Source organism: Enhydra lutris, unplaced genomic scaffold (genome assembly GCF_002288905.1).
Source record: "Enhydra lutris kenyoni isolate GAN:26980312 unplaced genomic scaffold, ASM228890v2 scaffoldscaffold46, whole genome shotgun sequence".
Classification (NCBI taxonomy): domain Eukaryota; kingdom Metazoa; phylum Chordata; class Mammalia; order Carnivora; family Mustelidae; genus Enhydra; species Enhydra lutris.
The window spans coordinates 8,511,832-8,531,260 of NW_019154130.1; the positions used below are offsets into that span (position 1 = coordinate 8,511,832).

General features: G+C 44.6%; 1 protein-coding gene across 6 annotated transcripts in view; it reads right to left on the reverse strand.

Moving 5' to 3' along the window:
- LOC111156404 (HECT domain E3 ubiquitin protein ligase 4) overlaps positions 1-3,479 on the reverse strand; it is a 183,678-nt gene extending 180,199 nt beyond the window's left edge. For all 6 annotated transcript variants that reach the window (XM_022517273.1, XM_022517269.1, XM_022517271.1 and 3 more), the window contains exon 1: positions 3,195-3,479. In XM_022517273.1, the coding sequence (XP_022372981.1) occupies positions 3,195-3,371 (177 nt within the window). In that variant the 5' untranslated portion in view covers positions 3,372-3,479. The remainder of the gene's footprint in view (positions 1-3,194) is intronic.
- Between the last annotated feature and the right edge of the window lie 15,950 nt (positions 3,480-19,429).

Below are 19,429 nucleotides of genomic sequence, written 5' to 3' on the forward strand. Positions count from 1 at the left end.
AAAATAAACTTTAAAAAACACTTCTGTTTAAAATTCATTAGAAAGAAAAAAATTTTTTAAAGATTTTATTTATTTATTTCACAGAGAGAGAGAGAACCTAAGCAGGGAGAGTGGAAGAGGGAGAAGGAGGCTCCCCGCTGAGCAGGGAGCTGGATGCGGAACTCGATCCCAGGACCCCGAGATCATGACCCGAGCTGAAGGCAGTCATTTAACCAACTGAGCCACCACTCCAGTAAGAAAATGTTTGATTTAAATGGTATGCTATTGCTTGAATTAAAATGTTAAGTCAATGCTGATCCACTTTGTAGGATGGGTTCTTTTTTCAAATTGACATTTAACTTTGAGCAGCACTTGCAAAGTGAAAAGAACACTGGAATTCAAAGGCAGGAAAGCTAGGATCTATTCATCTGTCCTGCCATAACTAGCTTTACCACCGAGCTATAACCTCTCCTGATCTCAGATAACTTCTCTCTAAAATGAGGAAAGTGATTATTATCTCCAAGGCCCCTTCTTGCTCTAAAATTCTGAGAATCTACTGCAGTTAGTGCACACTTCTGCATTAAGGTTGCCAATCTTAAATTAGTCAGCTTAATCCAAATTTGTCCTAATCCAAAACTGTCAACTGAAGGAGTCTATCTAACTAGAAAACCCTGTGACGAAATGGCCATTGGTCAGCCAGATGTCCCCTGGAAGGAGAGGGTTAGAAGAGTGTACCCCATAGGGGTTAGGGGTGGTGGCATTTCAAAAGTTTGTTTTTTATTTATCTTTTAAAATATGTTATTTATTTATTTGCGAGAGTGAGAGAGAGAGAACATGAGCAGGGGGAGCAGGAGAGGGAGCAGCAGCTCCCAGCTGAGCAGGGAGACCGATGCAGGACTCAATCCCAGGACCCTGGGATCATGACCTGAGCCAAAGGCAGATGCTTCACTGAGCCACCAGGCACCTCTCAAAAGTTAGTTTTTTTTAAAAGTTGATGAACCTCTAATCTTCCTCAAATATGGAAAAGAATACATTACTACAAAGGACATAAAAATATCTGTTTACTACCCTAACTTTAGCCGGTTATGAAATTTTAGATAATGACAAATATGAATGTCATACATGCAAGGAGGATATTACGATCAGGAGCAGACATGTTAGAGACCAACAGACTTGGGTTAACGCCCAGGCTCTCTGTGTGTGATCTTGAGCAAGTCCCACACTTACTCTGCATTTTGCTTGCCTCAACTGCACAATAGGCGCAACATTTATAGTTGTTACAATAGGTAACAGTAGTTAGCTTCTAGGATCCTTTTAGGAACTAAGTAAGATGATGTCTGACACACAGGATATACTTAATATTATTATTAAATAACTAAACGTGAATACACCCACTCCAACACAGTTCGAACGGCCACAAAAACATTCTTAGCTATCCATTTCTACTGATACAATACAGCCAATATAATATATAGAAAGAAAGAAAAAGTTCCTTACCACTGACAGTCATATTTATTACCCGTACACATACTGGTTTCTGAAAAGGTGAGAACATACATTTTCTTTAAGAGTTTTTTAAAAATCTAAAATCCAAGCCAGGAAGGTTTTCTTTAAGATCATTCTTCTGCGGAAAGCGCTGACAAATAATAGATTTGTGCAGTAAACATCTTAGGAAAGCCAACTTAAGAGCTCAGGTATTTTTAACTACTCCTATCTTTTTAATCCTAAAAATAAATATATTACATACATACAAAATTTTGGGATCTGCGAACTTAGTCTCTAAGGAACAAAGAGCAGCCACTTTCCACATTTCACATTCAACAAAGTCAATTAAATGAAAAGATTCCACCATCATACCATGATACCCTTTGAGTTTTCAAGCCAATAAGACACTCAGACACTTGCTTTTTCTAGAATAGGCCCAAATGAGACACAAGAAAACCATAAACCTATGTTAGGAATTCCTATCAACTTGTATCTTCCCTTTTGGGTGGCTAGACTATAAAATAAGTCAATAAAGAGTTCACAACGGTAATGCTGCAACCTGAACCTCAAATCCAGACACAGAACACAGTGGAACGCATTCGCATCTCAAGCACGCCCAAACAAACGTCTTGGCCAACGCGATCGGATCACTACCGTTTCCGGAATCACACAGTAATGGGTTTTAATCCATTTCTATAAACGCTCCTTGTGCTGAAAGCCAAAGTGCATGCAAAACCGCAAAACACAAAAGATTCTTCGCATTCCGTTTTTAGCCAGAAGACAGGCCATCCTCTCCGCGCCCTACCCCAGGGAGTCCTCCTTGCGACAGTAAGAATTTCATGACACCCCATGCTACCTACACATCAAAATATCACCCCACAAAGTAGAGGGGTTGCAGCGTCAGCATCGGCTGGCCTCGATGAAATGATACTGCCAGTATTCCAACCTCTGGGCAAACACGACACCAAGTGAAGTCGGTGTAAAGTTCTAATCAACCGAGCATATTTGGTTTCCTTCTGCCCCCAAACCCAGCAGCAGCACAAATGCGGAGATTTTCTTTCGCACCTGCCACAGTTCCTAAGCCGCGACCCTCTGAGCTCACGAAGGCCTTGAGGCCTAGAGCGCCCGTGACCCTTTGCGGAGAGCGCACGGAGGGCCCCTGTAGCATCACCCTCGCTGTCCACACCGCCCGCTTCCCTGACAAAGGCCCCGTGTCAATCCGAGGCACGACACAGAGAAGTTGCTGGATTGCCCATCACGGACCGACAGCTGCCAATAGCCTCCCCCGGAGGGGAAGAAAAATCAACATAGAACTGGGAATGAGAAAACGGGAGGTATACAACGTTAAAATTAAAATGTCCCCAAATCTAAGCAACCTGGGTGTGCCCTGGAAGTGAGTCCAGGGGGTCCATGGGGGAGGGGAGAGAGAGCCAGGGCGTGAAGGCCCTGCCGGGTGATAGTCTAATAAAATGCCGGGTGTCGGAACGCTCAGAATGAAACCACAAATGCAATCCCCAGCGGGCTGGAGGCCCAGAGGAGGCAGGGAGGAGGGCGGGCTGCGGACCTGCGGCCGCGGCCCCCCACCTGTCCTCCCCGCGCCCACACACCTGCCACGGTAGCCTTCGGGGGGCCTCGGGGTGGGGGTGAGGCAGAGCGTGACGGCCCGACCCCGGGGATGCGGGGCGGGTGGGCTAATCTGCTGGCAGAGGCGGGGGAGCAGCCTCGCTCACCTCCAAGTCGGTGTCGGCGGCCTCCGGGGCCCCGAGGATCTCGCTGGGCAGCTCGGCCAGGTCGGTGACCCGGATCAGCCCGTCGTGCAGGAAGATGGTCTCCTCCTTCACCGAGAGCCACTGCGCCGAGTCCGCGGCCGCCGCCGCCGCAGCTGCCGCGGCCGCAGACGAGCCCATGGCCCCGGCTGAAGGGTTGACGGTGAGGAGCAGCCGCCCGGCCCGGGGGAGACGCGAGCAGGAGCAGCCGAGATCACCAGTCCATAGCAGCAGCCGCCGCGCCCGCCTGAAGCGCCCCGCTCGCCGCCTCGCCTGTGCAGCTCCGCCCTAGGCGGTCCGAGCTGCCATCCCCCCGCCCCCGGCCCTGGAGACCCCGGCCCCGCCACCACCGCCGCCGCCCTGAGGAGCAGGACCCGCCTCTGCCGCTCAGCAGCCAACTGTCAGTGAGACGCCATGTTGGGGGCGGGGCTCCCGACATGCCCCGCGGAGCGGACAATACAGGCTCCGCCCATCCGCTTGGCCCCGCCTCTCAGGACAGCCAGGGGCTCACCCTTCTGCGGGACCTGTGCCTCGCCCTTTACTCGGTCTTGTCCTCAGACTGACCTTCCCCTCTTTCTATACCTAGACATTCCGGGCGCCCTGGGTCTGCAGTCCACCGGGAGAAGAAGCCGCCGCCTCCGCTCCTCTACCTTCTCCTGTATGCACCCCTCTCCCAGGGGGCAGACCCCCCCATCCTAGGCAGAACATGGAGGCTCACTCTCTGCTTTCGTATTTAAATGAGATATATGCAAAAATCTGGCACAGCTACACTTGTTCTTAAGGGCTTGGTAGCGCCTACAGTAGGTGTTTCATATTTACTAAAATGTCTAATACTCAATAAGCCCCCAAAACCTGATGAAAACAAAGCACCGGTCACAAGGCTTGGTGCCCAGAATCTGACAGTACGTGCTCCCTAGCGGGGCTGAAACTTGTTATATTCCACCAATATTTAACAGAATGACATGCACCTTAAATATATGCACGCCGTCCCATTTTATTAAAACGCGAAAGGAAAGAACTATGTATGTGGAGAAAAATGTGTAGGAGAACACATTCCAAATTGCTAATGTGAGTTGCTGTGCAGAGTGGGACTGGTCTATAATGGCTGAGGTGAAGACTGCTATCTTTGTATTGATTTATGATTAATTTTTAAAAATATTTTATTTATATATTTATTTATTTATTTGACAGAGAGAGATCACAAGTAGGTGGGGGGGTGGCAGGAATGCCGGGCTCCATCCCAGGACCCTGAGATCATGACCTGAGCGGAAGCCAGAGGCTTAACCCACTAAGCCACCCAGGCGCCCCTGTATTGACTTATGATTAGAAAAAGCACTCATTGGTATCAAAGGACTTGGAAATGTATGTATGTCCATGATAAATAAATAAATAAATAGACCAACACCATGCACACAGATGTTAATAGCAGCTTTATTCATGATTCCCACAACTTGGAAGTAACCAGGATGCCCTTTAGCAGGTGAATTCATAAATTAAGGTCCCTCCAAGCAATGAAATATTGAAAAGACATGAAGAAAAGAAAAGACATGAAGGAAACATCAACAGGTGGTACTAAGTGAAAGACGCCAGTTTGAAAAGGCTACATTTCGGACACCTGGGTGGCACAGTCAGTTAAACATGGGACTCTTGGTTTCAGCTCAGTCCCTGATCTCAGATCCTGAGACGGAACCCGCCTTGGGTTCTATTGTGGGATTGAGCCCGGTGTTGGCCTCTGCACTCAGCATGGATTCTGCTTAAGACTTCTTCTGCCCCTTCCCACTCTCTAAAATAAATAAATTAGTTAAGGGGCGCCCAGGTGGCCCAGTCAGTTAGCGTCTGCCTTCAGCTCAGGTCATGATCCCAGGGTCCTGGGATCCAGTCCCACTGTGGATCTGGGCTCCCTGCTCAGCAGGGAGTCTGCTTCTCCCTCTGCCTCTGCCTGCCACTCCCCCAGCTTGCGCTCTCTCTCTCTCACTATCAAATAAATAAAATCTTTACAATAAATAAATAAATGAAACTTTAAAAAGAAAAAAGTCTACATACTGTGTGAGTCCAACTATAGGACATTCTGGAAAAGGCAGAACTATGGAGACAGGAAAGAGATCAGTGGTTGCCAGGGTTTTCGGGCATGGAGAGAGTGATGAGTCAGCAGAGCATGGAGGATTTTTAGGGCAGTGAAAATACTCTTGTTTGGTACCATAATGATGGATACATGGCATTATTCATTTGTCCAAATGCATAGGATGTACAGCACCAAGAGTGAACCATAACGGAAGCTATGGACTTTGGGATGATGACGTGTGAGTGTAGGTTCCTCAGTTGCAACAAATGGACCATCTGCGGGGGAAAGTTGAAAATGAGGGAGGCTATGCATCTGTGGAAGCAGGGCGGATATGGAAAATCTCTGTACCTTCCTCTCAATTTTGCTGTGAACCTAAAACTGCTCTGAAGAATAGTTCTCATAAAGAATAAATAAGCAAATGAATCAGAAGAACATTAAGGTGCATACCCTTGGATCCAGCAATTCAACTCTGAAGTTGTTCAAAGGAAATAATCAGCCCCATAGTCAAGGACGCATATGCAGGGGTGTACAGGTAGTGCTGTTTATAAGAGGAAAAACAATAACCAATCTAAATGTCCAACAATATGGAAATAGTTAACCATCATAATGGTATACCGTAAGATGAAATACTATAAAGCCATTCAGAATAAAGTTTATGAAGAATATTAATGCAAGTGAATGCTAGTGATCTATTGTTAAACAGAAAAAAATCAGGCTAAAATAGTAAGGGAGGGTGCCTGGGTGGCTCAGTGGGTTAAGCCACTGCCTTCGGCTCAGCTCATGATCTGGGGGGTCCTGGGATCGAGTCCCGCATCAGGTTCTCTGCTCAGCGGGGAGCCTGCTTCCCTCTCTCTCTCTCTGCCTGCCTCTCTGCCTGCTTGTGATCTCTGCCTGTCAAATAAATAAATAAATAAAATCTTTAAAAATAAATAAATAAAATAAAATAGTAAGGGAATTTTGGAATTCAATTATGTCTACGTATGATTACATTTTAAAATTACATGCGTGTATGGGGCGCCTAGGTGGCTCAGTGGTTAAAGCCTCTGCCTTCTGCTCAGTTCATGATCTCAGGGTCCTGGGATCGAGCCCTGCATTGGGTTCTCTGCTCAGCGAGGAGCCTGCTCCTCCCCCCTTCTCCGCCTGCCTCTCTGCCTAGTTGTGATCTTTGTCTGTCAAATAAATAAATAAAATTTTTTTTAAAAAATTACATGCATGTATGACTATAGATGTAAAATAAAAGCCTGGAGGGTATCATGCCTGATACAACATTTGGGTAAATCTCAGTAGTGCATTTCCGGCTGACTGGGGGGATCTGTGGTGTGTACTTTGGAATGTTTTCCCAGTTTTCTTCCAAGAGCAAGTATTATTTTTTGAAAAAAGAAAAAAAATTTTAAAAATAGAAGTTATCAGGGCACCTTGGTGGCTCAGTGGGTTAAGCATCAGCCTTTGGCGTAGGTCATGATCCTGGGGTCCTGGGATCGAGCCCTGCCTTGATAGGCTCCCTACTCAGCGGGGAGCCTGGGCTCCTCCCTGTCCTCTCTGTTCATGCTGTCTGTCACTCTCTCTGTCTCTCTCTCAAATAAATGGATACAATCTTTAACAATAAATACATAAATAAAAGCTATTGAACACCTAGGAATTAGAATACATCTATTCATTTATCTACCGTATACCCTTCAGACTTTTCATTAACAGCCCCACCGTACAAGAACGGAGGCTCAGAATTAAGGAACTGGCACCTGCCTAGGAACTGGCAGAATTCAGATTTAACCCATAGCAGGATCCATCCTGCACTGCCTCCCTCCCAAATAAATAATGCATATTCACAGCACTGTTGCAACAATCTCGGGCCCCTTATCATGATTTTAATTTCATTTTTATGGTACTTATTCCACAAGCATTTTTAAAAAGATTTTATTTATTTAGTTGGGAGGGCGGGGAGAAGCAGGGGAGAAGCAGACTCCCCGCTGAGCACGGAGCCCGACGACGTGGGGCTCCATCCCAGGATCCTGGAATCATGACTTGAGCCTGAAGCAGATGTTTCAGCAACGGGGCCACCCAGGTGCCCTCCACAAGCATTTGCTAAGCCCCTAGTAGATGTCAAATCTTGGCAGGTATATAGAATGGAAATCTACCTGAATACCAGAATTCATGTATGAAAAACCGACTCCCCACTCTGAGAGACCTGGACAGCTATAATAACATGTGTTGAAAATATTCCACAGAAAGGTGGTCTTTCTCCTTTTATTCATTCAACAAATATTTCTTGATTCCTGCTGTGTAACAGATGTCACTCTAAGGCTGAACAGTGTCGCAATCGAGTGACAATTGAGTGGGGGAGACAGACAGGAAGCAAAGAACACTAAGTCCGACAGTTCAGAGCTGATCAGTGCCCTGAAAATAATAAAACAGGCAAATGTGATGAAACGACCGTTTCACACATCCTCACAATAACCCTCCGAGTGAGATGATATTATTGTCCCCCCTTCCAGATGGGACACCATAGCTCAACTAGATACTGAATGTCTCACAGCCAGTAAATATCAAAGCTCAGATATGAACACAGGTCTGTCTCATTCTACAGTTCTAGCGTCCTCACTTTGTTTTTGGGTTTTGGGTTTTTGTTTTGTTTTGTTTTGTAGACTCCATGCCCAACATGAAGCCCAGTGCAGGGCTTACCCTCACAACCCTGAGATCAAGACCTGAGCTGAGATCAAGAGTTGGATGCTTAACCCACTGAGCCACCCAGGTGCCCTCCAGCTTCTTTATTTGGGCTGTAAAGAAACCACTCTCCTTTTGCTCACAACTTCCAAACCTAATTTTTTAATTAGGTTTTTATTTTCTTATTTTTATTTTACTTTTTTAAAAAGATTTTTATTTATTTATTTGAGAGAGAGAGGGTGTGAGAGGGGAGAGAGTCAGAGGGAGAAGCAGACTCCCTGCTGAGCTGGGAGCCCAATTTGGGACTCGATCCCAGGATCATGACCTGAGCCAAAGGCAGTCGCTTACCCAACTGAGCCACCCAGGTGCCCTTAAGTAGGTTTTTAAATGCTCAGGTTTTAGAATCTAAACAACTTTCTTGTGTGGCTGAGAGAAACATTCTCCTGCTCTTACCATTTATATTCCAGGATCAGGAGCCAAGACGCCCAGGAACTATTGTCCTTTACCCACAATTAATGAAATCAGCTCATATCCAGGCCTGAAAGTCTCTAGACTGAATAATGAATAGTTATTTAATATTTTAGCAACAGTAATTAGTTAGTCATAGGACTGAATGGCTGCCATCATTCCATGATGAGGCAGGTGATGAATTAATATTTATAGAACCCCCTCTGGGAAAAAAAAAAAAAAAAAAAGACCATTTACTGGGAATTTCTAGAATGGTCAGAAAGACAAAGAAAGTCCCTGGTCAGAAGAACTCTTGCTGGAAGTCTGGGGGCAGAGAATCCAAATTTAGTCAAGACAACACACATAGACACACACACACACACCACGCACACACCACGCACACACCACGCACACACCATGCACACAGGAAACATACAATCATAGGTTCATAGAAAGGAAAGGTTTATGGTTGATGATTTCTCTTCTTTGGAATCGTCCTTCCCACTCTTCCATTCGAGAATGGGGTGTTGGGATGGGAAGAGAAGAGAAGAGAAGGTGTTAACGGAGCAACCCTAAGTTGGAAGCAAAGAGGAAGCATGAGAAATCAGGAAGAATAGCTTTTGGACCTCAGTTTTCCCTGGGAGGCATCTCTCCAAGGGACCGAGAGCTTGTTGATGGAGACCATCTCCCTGCTGCCCCAGCTGCTGACGTGATGTTCACTGGCCTCAGCTCAAGCTGGGGCCCCTCTGGGATTTTGCAATATCTCTCCCTTCTGCTGGCTTTTCTGTACCAGCTGACTGTCTAAAACGAGTCTCTAATCCTTACTGGGCTCACAGAAATGCGAGTGTGGCGTGAAGATAAGTGGTCCTTGAAAAGCCTTAATAGAGCTTGAAATAGCTTTAAACAAAGCATCCATGTTAATTTTTAAGGTTTTTCAAAACACCAGGAGAAAAAAAAAAACACACACACGCGCACATCTGCTAACAGACACACACATTGACAGAATATGTGGGGGAGATTGATTATTTCCATCTCACTAATCACAGTCTCAAAGAGGAAACATACACCTACTCAATATCTTTTTTTTTTTCTTCCCCAAATGATCTGGTAGGTCCTGTTCTTTTTTTCTTTTTTTCCTCTTCTTCTTCTTCTTCTTCTTCTTCTTTTTTTTTTTTTAATTCAAGGAAGATTATTTTGGCTCATGGGTGGGTCTATGAAGCGGCAGGGAAAGGACATCGGATGAAAGAGATATTTGAAAAAATGAAGAAGGAGAAATTCTGCTTGGCGCTCCTTTGAATTACCATAACTAAGGCACCAGCCTCCACGCTGATGAAAAGCCCTAGATGAAGCAGCATTAAGTGCAGCTCCTGTTGGAAAAAATCAGACATCACGGAGCTCTGAAAGTTGCTGTGTCCTCTGGCTCCGCCTTGTGGCCAGCAGAGGCCTTGCTGCCATGGAATTTAAAATTCCAACTCGCCAATTTGCCAAAAAAAAAAAAAAAAGCTCCTCTGCTGCAAACACTTAGATTAAGAAACGGTCCCCCCGCAAAGGAAAAGTAAGCCAAAGACACAGTCATGGAGTTTGCACAAAAAGAAAAGCAAGCACTTTATGTTTTCATTAATTCCGTATTCCCTGTGAGTGCAAGAAGTCCTATCTGTGATGACAGATCATATAGAGCAGAAGCCCCCGCTCGGTATTTGGGCTGAGCGTCTACTTTGTGCAGGGAAAGATGACGATGTGAAGCTTAGGATGGGGAAGTGACTTGGAACAAGCACTTCTGCAAAGGATCAGAAGTTCAGGGACCTGGTTTGAGACGTGGGGAAGGTTCCCCAAGGATGGCGCGTTAAATGATGTGCTTGAGTTGGTTAAATGAAGAGAGGATGGTCCGGAAAAGTTGGTAACCTGAAGAAAAACATTACATGAAATGCAGTGTGTGTGACATTTGAGTCATAGACTGCCTGGGTTTGGGTCTCAGCTCCCTTGCATGTTACCTCAGACAAATCATTCCACATTTGTGCTGCAGTTTTCCCGCCTTAAAATAGGCTCACGGTAATCATACCTACTTCATAGGGCTTTCGTGAAGTTTAAATGAGTTAATATGAGCAGGACAATTAGCGCCATGCATGAAATGTAAGCAGCTCTCAACAAGTGTTAGTTACTATTAAATGTGGCTCCATTTTCACCAGTAATTGAAATCAGATTTTAATTTCAACCCAGAGATGGTGAAGCTCTTGGGCAAACACATCGTTGATTGCTGGTGGCTCTTGAAGTCAGCATGTCTTTTTGGAAAAGTCCTTGACCGCATATACCCAAAGTCCTGAAGGGACCACGCCTTTTGAGCCATCATTTCACTCCTAGATATTGATCTGTGGAAATCTTTCACCTAACAAGGAATTGTTACCTTCCTACTCTCTGCCGGACTCTTAGAACTGAGTCATAGCTCCTATCTTCAAGAAGCTTAAAATCTAAGGGGGGAGAAGACCTCACACTGCTGTGTTAGCAGTCCTGCCTGTGAGGGGGGAAGTGGAGAATATAGAGCAGAAGCACCTGTTTCATATTTGGGGTGAGACTTGGGGGCAGACAGGAGATTGAGAGCAGTGGTTCTCAACCGGGGATGATTTTGGCTACCAGGGAACGTATGGCAACATCTGCAAATGATTTTTTTCATCATGAGTAGGGTTGAATGCTACTGACATCCAGTGAATAAAGGCCGGAGATGCTGCTAATCATCCCACAATGCACAGAACAGTTCCCGCACGCGAGCGCGCGCGCACACACACACACACACACACACACACACACACACACATTATCCAGTCCCAAATGTCTTTAAGGTGGAAGCCCAGAAACTGATCCAAAGCAATGACTGGAGTTAGAGGAAGGGTAGTAGTAGAGAGGAATGTTCCAGGCCTTCCGAATAGCATGTACAAAATCCAAGAGGTGAGAGATAATAATGTACATTTAAAATAAAATAAGGGATACTTGGGTGGCTCAGTCACTTAAGCGACTGACTCTTGGTTTCGGCTCAGGCCATGATCTCAGGGTCATGAGATGGAGCCCCGAGTCCAGCTCCGTGCTCAGCAGGGAGTCTGCTTGAAGATTTTCTCCCTCTGACCCTCCCCACACCCGCAACCCCGCTCACGCTCTCTTTCTCTCTAAAATAAATAAATAAGTCTTTTAACGAAAATAAAATAAGGGGCACCTGGCTGGCTCACTAGGTTAAGCGTATGCCTTTGCTCAGGTCATGATCCCAGGGTCCTCGGATCCAGCCCCACTCTCGGCTCCCTGCTCAGCCTCGAGGCTGCTGCTTCTTCTCCTTCTGCCCCTCCCTGGGTTCATGCTCTCTCTCAAAAAAATTAATATAATCTTTTAAAAAATTAAATAATACACAGCCATTGAAAAGAATAATTCTGAAGTTTTGATGGCAATGTGAAGGATATACGAGATAATATTCTATGAAGAAAATCAGAACACAGAAATTTACGTACATTCATAGGAACTACAGACATGTGCACCTGCTAACTTGAAAATTGTGTGAAATGAGCACAAGGGTGGCTATTTTCTCTTGTCATGAAGCATTAGGACTCCAGGGTCACACTTGTGGGTTTTATTCCCCACAATTTTAGTATTATTGAAGGCTGTGCCCTGAAAGTTACTTATTTTTATGCCAGCAAGTTTCTTTTCCATAAAAATTTATACTGAAGGCTCTAATGAGTTAAAAATCAATAAGTCGATCAGATTCCTGCAACTGCCCATTTACTAACATATTTTAGTTTTCCCTTGTGTCTTCCTTAAACCTGTGTCCATATAGAATCTTTCAAAAATGCAAATATGAGGGTCTCTGTCAAATAAATAAAATCTTTTAAAAAATGCAAATATGATTATCAAGTTCCTCTCCAGTAATAACATTCTGATCTCTCTCGACTTTGTTGGTGGCCCACAAAATTCTCAGGATCAAGCTCTCGTTGAGTTACAGTGTTTTTTCTCATGGTTCTCACCCCCTCCCTACCCACTGAACCCCGTGAGAAACTTAGAGTTTGCAGACTAGATAACATCATTCCCTTCTCTGGGCTTTTGCTGTAGTTCTGTGATAGACTGGAAAGAGTCTCCTCAGTTCTTCACTTTCTCCCTTTGTTAAAATTATACAGCTCTTCCCTTTGTTATGTGACTATAGTGGGCTGAAGAGTGTTCCCCCCAAATTCATGTCCATCCAGAACTTGTGAATGTGACCTTATCTGAACAGAGGGGCTTTTTCAGATGTAATCAAGTCAAAATGATGTTATACCAGATTGAGTGGGGTCACCTCATCTGAAGACTGTGACCTTATAAGGAGAAGGACATTTGGACACAGAGACACAGAAGAGACATAGAGGGAAGAAGGCCGTGTGACAACAGAGGCAGAGATTGGAATGACGTCTCCACAAGCCAAGAAATGCCAAGGATTGCCAGCAACTGCCAGAACTTAGGAGTGAGGCCTGGAGCGGAGTCTTCCTCCAGAAGTGCCTCCAGAAGGAATGAACCTTGCCGACCCCCTGAAGTTGGACTTCCAGCCTTCTGAACTGTGGGACTGGGTTTCGAGTTTTTTTAAAACACACTTAGTGATATATTGTTACCGCAGCTCAGGAGACTAATAGAAGGACTTTCCCAGACGGCCCACCAGAGTGAGTGCAGTAGATTTCCCCGCCCTGTTGAGGTTGGGTTGGCCACGTGACATCCTTTGGCCACGTGACATCCTTTGGCCAATGGAGTTTTAGCAGATGTGATGTGAACAGAGGTGAAATCTGTTTGTGCAATTTGGTATCAGTCAAGAGAAGCACGTGCTTTAGGAGTTGTTTGTCCCCCAATGAGACATGTGGCACACTTGAACCCCACAGATCCCTTCCTTGAGGTAAAACCAACCCACAGCCTATCCACAGCAGGGATGAAATATGTGCTTTTTATTTTCAGTCAGCCACTGGTGATACTGAGGTTTTTTTTTTTTTTTTTTTTTTTTTTTATGGTTAATCCCTAAGTCCCTACTGCCTGGCATGGTGCTTGGAATAAAGTAGTTGCTTCATAAAGGTTTTTCTTGCTTAGGGAATCTGAAGATGCTGTGCAAAAAAATTCACACATTCAGCCACAATGTGGTTTTATGATTTACATGAGGCTGTGACCTCAGCTGCAGCAAATTCTTGCTAGATTCATCTCCAAAGGCAAGGGAAACAAAGGCAAAAATGAAGTATTGGGGCATCAAGATAGAAAGCTTTGGCACAGCAAAGGAAACAGTCGACAAAACCAAAAGAGAACCAACAAGATGGGGAAAATATTTACAAATGACGTATCCGATAGTAGGCTAGGATCCAAAATCTATGAAGAACTTCTCCAATTCAACACCCAAAGAACAAAAAATCCAATCAAGAAATGGGCAGAAGACAGGAACAGACATTCCTGCAAAGAAGATATCTAAATGGCCAACAGACACATGAAAAAATGTTCAACGTCACTCAGCATCAGGGAAATACAAATCAAAACCACAATGAGATCCCACCTTACGCCAGTCAGAATGGCCAAAATTAAGAAGTCAGGAAATGATAGGTGTTGGTGAGGATGTGGAGAAAGGGGAACCCTCCTACACTGTTGGTGGGAATGAAAGCTGGTGCAGCCACTCTGGAAAACAGTATGGAGGTTCCTCAAAAAGTTGAGGACCCAGCAATTGCACTACTGGATATTTACCCCAAAGATACAAATGTAGTGATCCCAAGAGGCACCTGCACCCCTGTTTATAGCAGCAATGTCCACAATAGCCAAACTATGGAAAGAGTCCAGATGTCCATCGATAGATGACTGGATAAAGAAGATGTGGTGTACATGTATCTATCTATCTATCTATCTATCTATCTAGATACACACACACACACACACACACACACACACACACACAACGGATATATATACAGTTGGATATACAATATACAATATAATACACAGCCATCAAAAAAATGAAAGCTTGCCGTTTACAATGACATGGATGGAACTAGAGGGTATTATGGTGAGTGAAATAAGTCAATCAGAAAAAGACAGTTATCATATGATCTCACTGAGATGTGGAATTTAAGAAACAAAACAGAAGATCATAGGGGAGTAGAGGAAAAAATAAAACAAGATGAAACCAGAGAGGGAGAACAACCATAAGAGACTCTTAATCATAAGAAACAAACTGAGAGTTGCTGGATGAGATGGTGGTGGAGTGATGGGGTAAATGGGCGATGGTCGTTAAGGCAAGCATGTGATGTAATGAGCAATGAGTATCATGTAAGACTGATGAATCACAGACCTGTACCTCAGAATCTGATAATACATTACATGGTAATTAAGGTCGTGTTTCTGTTCTCCTCTAGGATTTTGGTGGATTCCTATCTCACATTTAGGTCTTTCATCCATTTTGAGTCTATTTTTGTGTGTGGTGTAAGAAAATGGTCCAGTTTCCTTCTTCTGCATGTGGCTGTCCAATTTTCCCAACATCCTATGTTGAAGAGACTTTTTTCCATTGGATATTCTTTCCTTATAAAGAGTATCTCTCTGCTTAGTCAAAGATTAGTTGACCACAGAGTTGAGGTCCCATTTCTGGATTCCCTAATCTGTTCCATTGATCTGTTTTTGTGCCAGTACCATACTGTCTTGATGATGACAGCTTTGCAATAGAGCTTGAGGTCTGGCTTTGTGTTGCCACCAGCTTTGCTTTTCTTTTTCAACGTTCCTTTGGCTCTTCCGGGTCTTTGCTGGTTCCATACAAATTTTAGGATTATTTGTCCCAGCTCTGTGAAAAAAGTTTTCATAGGGATTGCATTAAATGTGTGATTGCTCGAGGTACCATAGACATTTTTTTTTAAGATTTTATTTATTTATTTGACAGACAGAGATCACAGGCAGGCAGAGAGGCAGGCAGAGAGAGGAAGGGAAGCAGGCTCCCCGCTGAGCAGAGAGCCCGATGTGGGGCTCGATCCCAGGACCCTGGAATCATGACCTGAGCCAAAGGCAGAGGCTTTAACCCGCTGAGCCACCCAGGCGCCCCTAGCATAGACATTTTAACAATATTTTTTCTTCCAATCCATGAGCATGGAATGTTTTTCCATTTTTGTGTCTTCTCAATTTCTTTCATGAATGTTCTGTAGTTTTCTGAGTACAGATCTTTTGCCTCTTTGGTTAGGTTTATTCCTAGGTTTCTTATGGTTTTGGGTGCCATTGTAAATGGGATCAACTTCTTAATTTCCCTTTCTTCTGTCTCATGGTTAGTGTATAGAAATGCAGCTGATTTCTGTGCATTGATTTTATATCTTGCCACTTAGCTCAATTCCTGTATGAGTTTTTTTTTTAAGATTTTATTTACTTATTTGACAGACAGAGATCACAAGTAGGCAGAAAGGCAAGGCAGAGAGAGAGAGAGAGAGAGAGAGAGAGAAGGAAGCAGGCTCCCCGCAGAGCAGAGAGTCCCATGTGGGGCTCAATCCCAGGACCCTAGGATCATGACCTGAGCCGAAGGCAGAGGATTTAACCCACTAAGCCACTCAGGTGCCCCTCCTGTATGAGCTTTATCAATTTTGGGGTGGAGTCTTTTGGGTTTTCCACATAGAATATCGAGTCATCTGCAAAGAGTGAGAGTTTGCTTCTTCTTTGCTGATTCAGGTTCAAGGAAACCTTGCGGCCCCACTCCTTGGTGTGCCCTGAGAAAAGCAATCATCCCTGTCTGCCTGGTGTCTGTCTGCACTCCGTGCTCATCCAGCCTGTGACCCAGCGTTCCTATCGCAGGCATACAACCCTATTTTGAGTCTCCAAACCCTGCAGACTCCTGTGGTGCACACGTGCACCACTCCTCCTGGGGGAAGAAGGGGGGGTCTCACTGGTTCTGCCACTTGTTGGGCCCCAGCTCTGAGAGTAGTCAACCTGACTGTGCTGTGATTAGGTTTAGGACCCCCTAGCTGGGAGTGAGCCCAGGAGTGGGCTCACTCTTTGCAGCCAGCTTCCCCACTCCAATACCTGGGAGCTCTGCCACTCTCAGGTACCCCCAGTCATCCTGTGATCCCAGGGATCCTGAGACCACACTGTCCCAGCTAGTGTTTTGCCCCCGCTTAGCAGCCTGAACAACATCCCTCCCAGAGCAGACTTCTAGAAGTTCCAACTTTGTGTTTTGCTGATGTATCACTTGCTGGTAGCCGGCTTACAGAGGCTCTTAACGTACACGTTAAAAAAAAAAAAAAAAAAAAAAAAAAAAAAAAGCAATCTCTCACGTGCCTGGGTGGCTCAGTGTGTTAAGCCTCTGCCTTAATCAGGTCGTGAGATCAGATCATGATCTCACGATCCTGGGATCGAGTCCCACATTGGGCTCTGTGCTCGGCAGGGAGCCTGCTTCCTTCTCTCTCTCTCTCTCTCTGCCTGCCTCTCTGCCTACTTGTGATCTCTCTCTGTCAAATAAATAAATAAATTCTTAAAAAAAAAAAAGCAATCTCTCCACCCAGCATGGGGCTTGAACTCACAACCCCAAGATCAAGAGTTACATGCTCTACAGACTGAGCCAGCCAGGCACCCCCAAGCAATTCCACTTCTAATTCATACCAAACATCATTGAAAGCAGGGACTTGAATAAATATCTGTATCAATGTTCGTGGCACCCTTATTCACGGTTGTCAAAAGGGTTCAATGACCCAAACCTGCATCCATGGGTGAAAGAATTAACAAAATGTAATATATCCACCCAATGGAATATGATTCAGTCATTTACGGAGTAAAGTACTGAAACGGGCCACAACGTGAATGAAACTTGAAGACATCATGCGAAGTGAAATAAGCCAGACACAAACACTGTATGTGAGATACATGAAATAGTCTAATTCCAGAGACCAAGCAGACTAGGATACCAGAGGCTGGGGAGAGGGGGAATGGGTTGTCAGTGGTTAATGGGTACAGGGCTTCAGTTTAGAATGACAAAAAAAGTTCTGGAGATAGTTGATGGTAATGGTTGCACAACAGGAACTGCACTTAAAAATGTTAAAATTTGGGGTGCCTGGGTGGTTCAGTGGGTTAGGGCCTCTGCCTTCGGCTCAGGTCACGATCCCAGGGTCCCGGGATCGAGCCCCACATTGGGGCAGGCCCCCTGCTTCCCCCCTCTCTCTGCCTGCCTCTCTGCCTACTTGTGATCTCTGTCAAATAAATAATTAAAAAAATGTTAAAAATTGTATATTTTGTTATATTTTATCACAATTACACAGAAGAAAGTATATACTTTTAACTGCTTAGCACATACTCAGAACCATAGCATTTCCTATTATTATATTGATTATCTAAAAGGTATATGAATAAGCAGCAAAGCCAGGATTCAAATCCAAGTGTTTTCCATTCCCAAAGCTCTAACACTAACCTCTGCACTATTTTCAATTGACTGCACTCGGATATCTTTTGAATGAATTATTCTACACCTTTTCCCAAAGAAATTCCAGTTTTATACTTGTATAAGGTATGGGGAAATTCAGAACATTGTTGCCTTTCTTCGCATGTATTTTGTTTTTCTGCATTGTGCATCGCAGAGCAGCACCGAGCTCTGTTCAACGTTTGTTAGAGTCCCTAAAGTTGGGAATAGGGCTTTAGACCCTGGTTGAAAGCTTGGGGGGCCCCACAGGCTGAATAATGGCCCCAAATGTGTCCATGCCCTTATTCCTGGACTGCTGTGTATATTACTTCATTTTGCAAAAAAGACTTGGCCCATGTGATGAAGCTGAAGATCTTGAGATGGGGAATGTGATTAACACGAAAATGTACTTGGTCTTTGCTCCTGGTCCCTGCACAAAGCTCCTAAAACCCATGGGATTTCCCCAGTGATAGAGAGGTTTTTTGTTACTGTTAAGAGGCTCCTTTAGATCATACTGAGTTTATGCTAATGCAGTGACTTGGAATAGGACCCCAGCCTCAAGATGGGGCTGGTCACCACGAAGTCCAATAGATTATTTACAGCCCTCCCTAGGCTTAAGGGAAGGTATGGCAGGGGTGTGGTTTGGGTCTGGGAATGTGGTGGGGAAGATGGAGATTAACATCTGTAAACACTCTGGGAAAATAACAAAAAATCTGAACAATGTTTGATGGCCTTCTGGATTAGTGAATACAGAGGAGCCAGGAGGGGTTTACCTCCTTTACCTGGAGAGGACATGCTTCCCCCACTACCCTTACCCTTGTGCTATAGATCTCTTCCATTCGGCTCTTCTGAGTTTATCTTTCAGTAACAAATAAACGTAATCAGATGTTTCTGAGTTCTGTTCAGTCATCACAGCACAGTTGTAAGGTAAACCAGGTCAGACAGAAATGGGGTAACCTGTGGTACCTACTCCCTAACTGGTGTCTGAAGGGCACAGAGGAAGAGTAGGCTTAAAAAATGGGCCAATCAGAGGGCCTTGTGGCCAAAATGACTTTTGGAACTGAACCTGAGCTATAAAGAACCACTAGAGACCACAGCCAGAAGTGACATTTGGATTTGTTTCAAAACTGTATCAGAGCACATGCTATATACCTAGTGGAGAGACTAGAGTTAAAAAAAAGACAATCATGGGGATGGGGATGTAACACAGCATGGGGACTACTATCAGTAATACTGTATCATTATTTGAAGGTTGCTGTATTTTGGGTGCCTGGGTGGCTCAGTTGTTATGATTCCAGTGTCCTGAGACTGAGCCCTGCATTGGGCTCCCTGCTCAGCAGAGAGCCTGCTTCTCCTGTCAAATAAATAAATAAAAATCTTTTTTAAAAAGTTGCTAGATTTAAGCCTCACAGGATTTTCTAATTACACATAGTGATGGATGTTAACTAGACTAATGGTAGTGATCATTACGTTACACCCCTTAACTGTACACCAACTGACAGTTGTCAATTACATCTCGATTATAAAAAAATCAGAAATACCAAGCGCTGAGAAGGAAGTGGAGTAACTGGAACTGTTACACATTGCAGGTGGGATGCAAAATGGGAAGGTCTGCCAGTTTCTTACACAAACATGCATTCACCATATGAC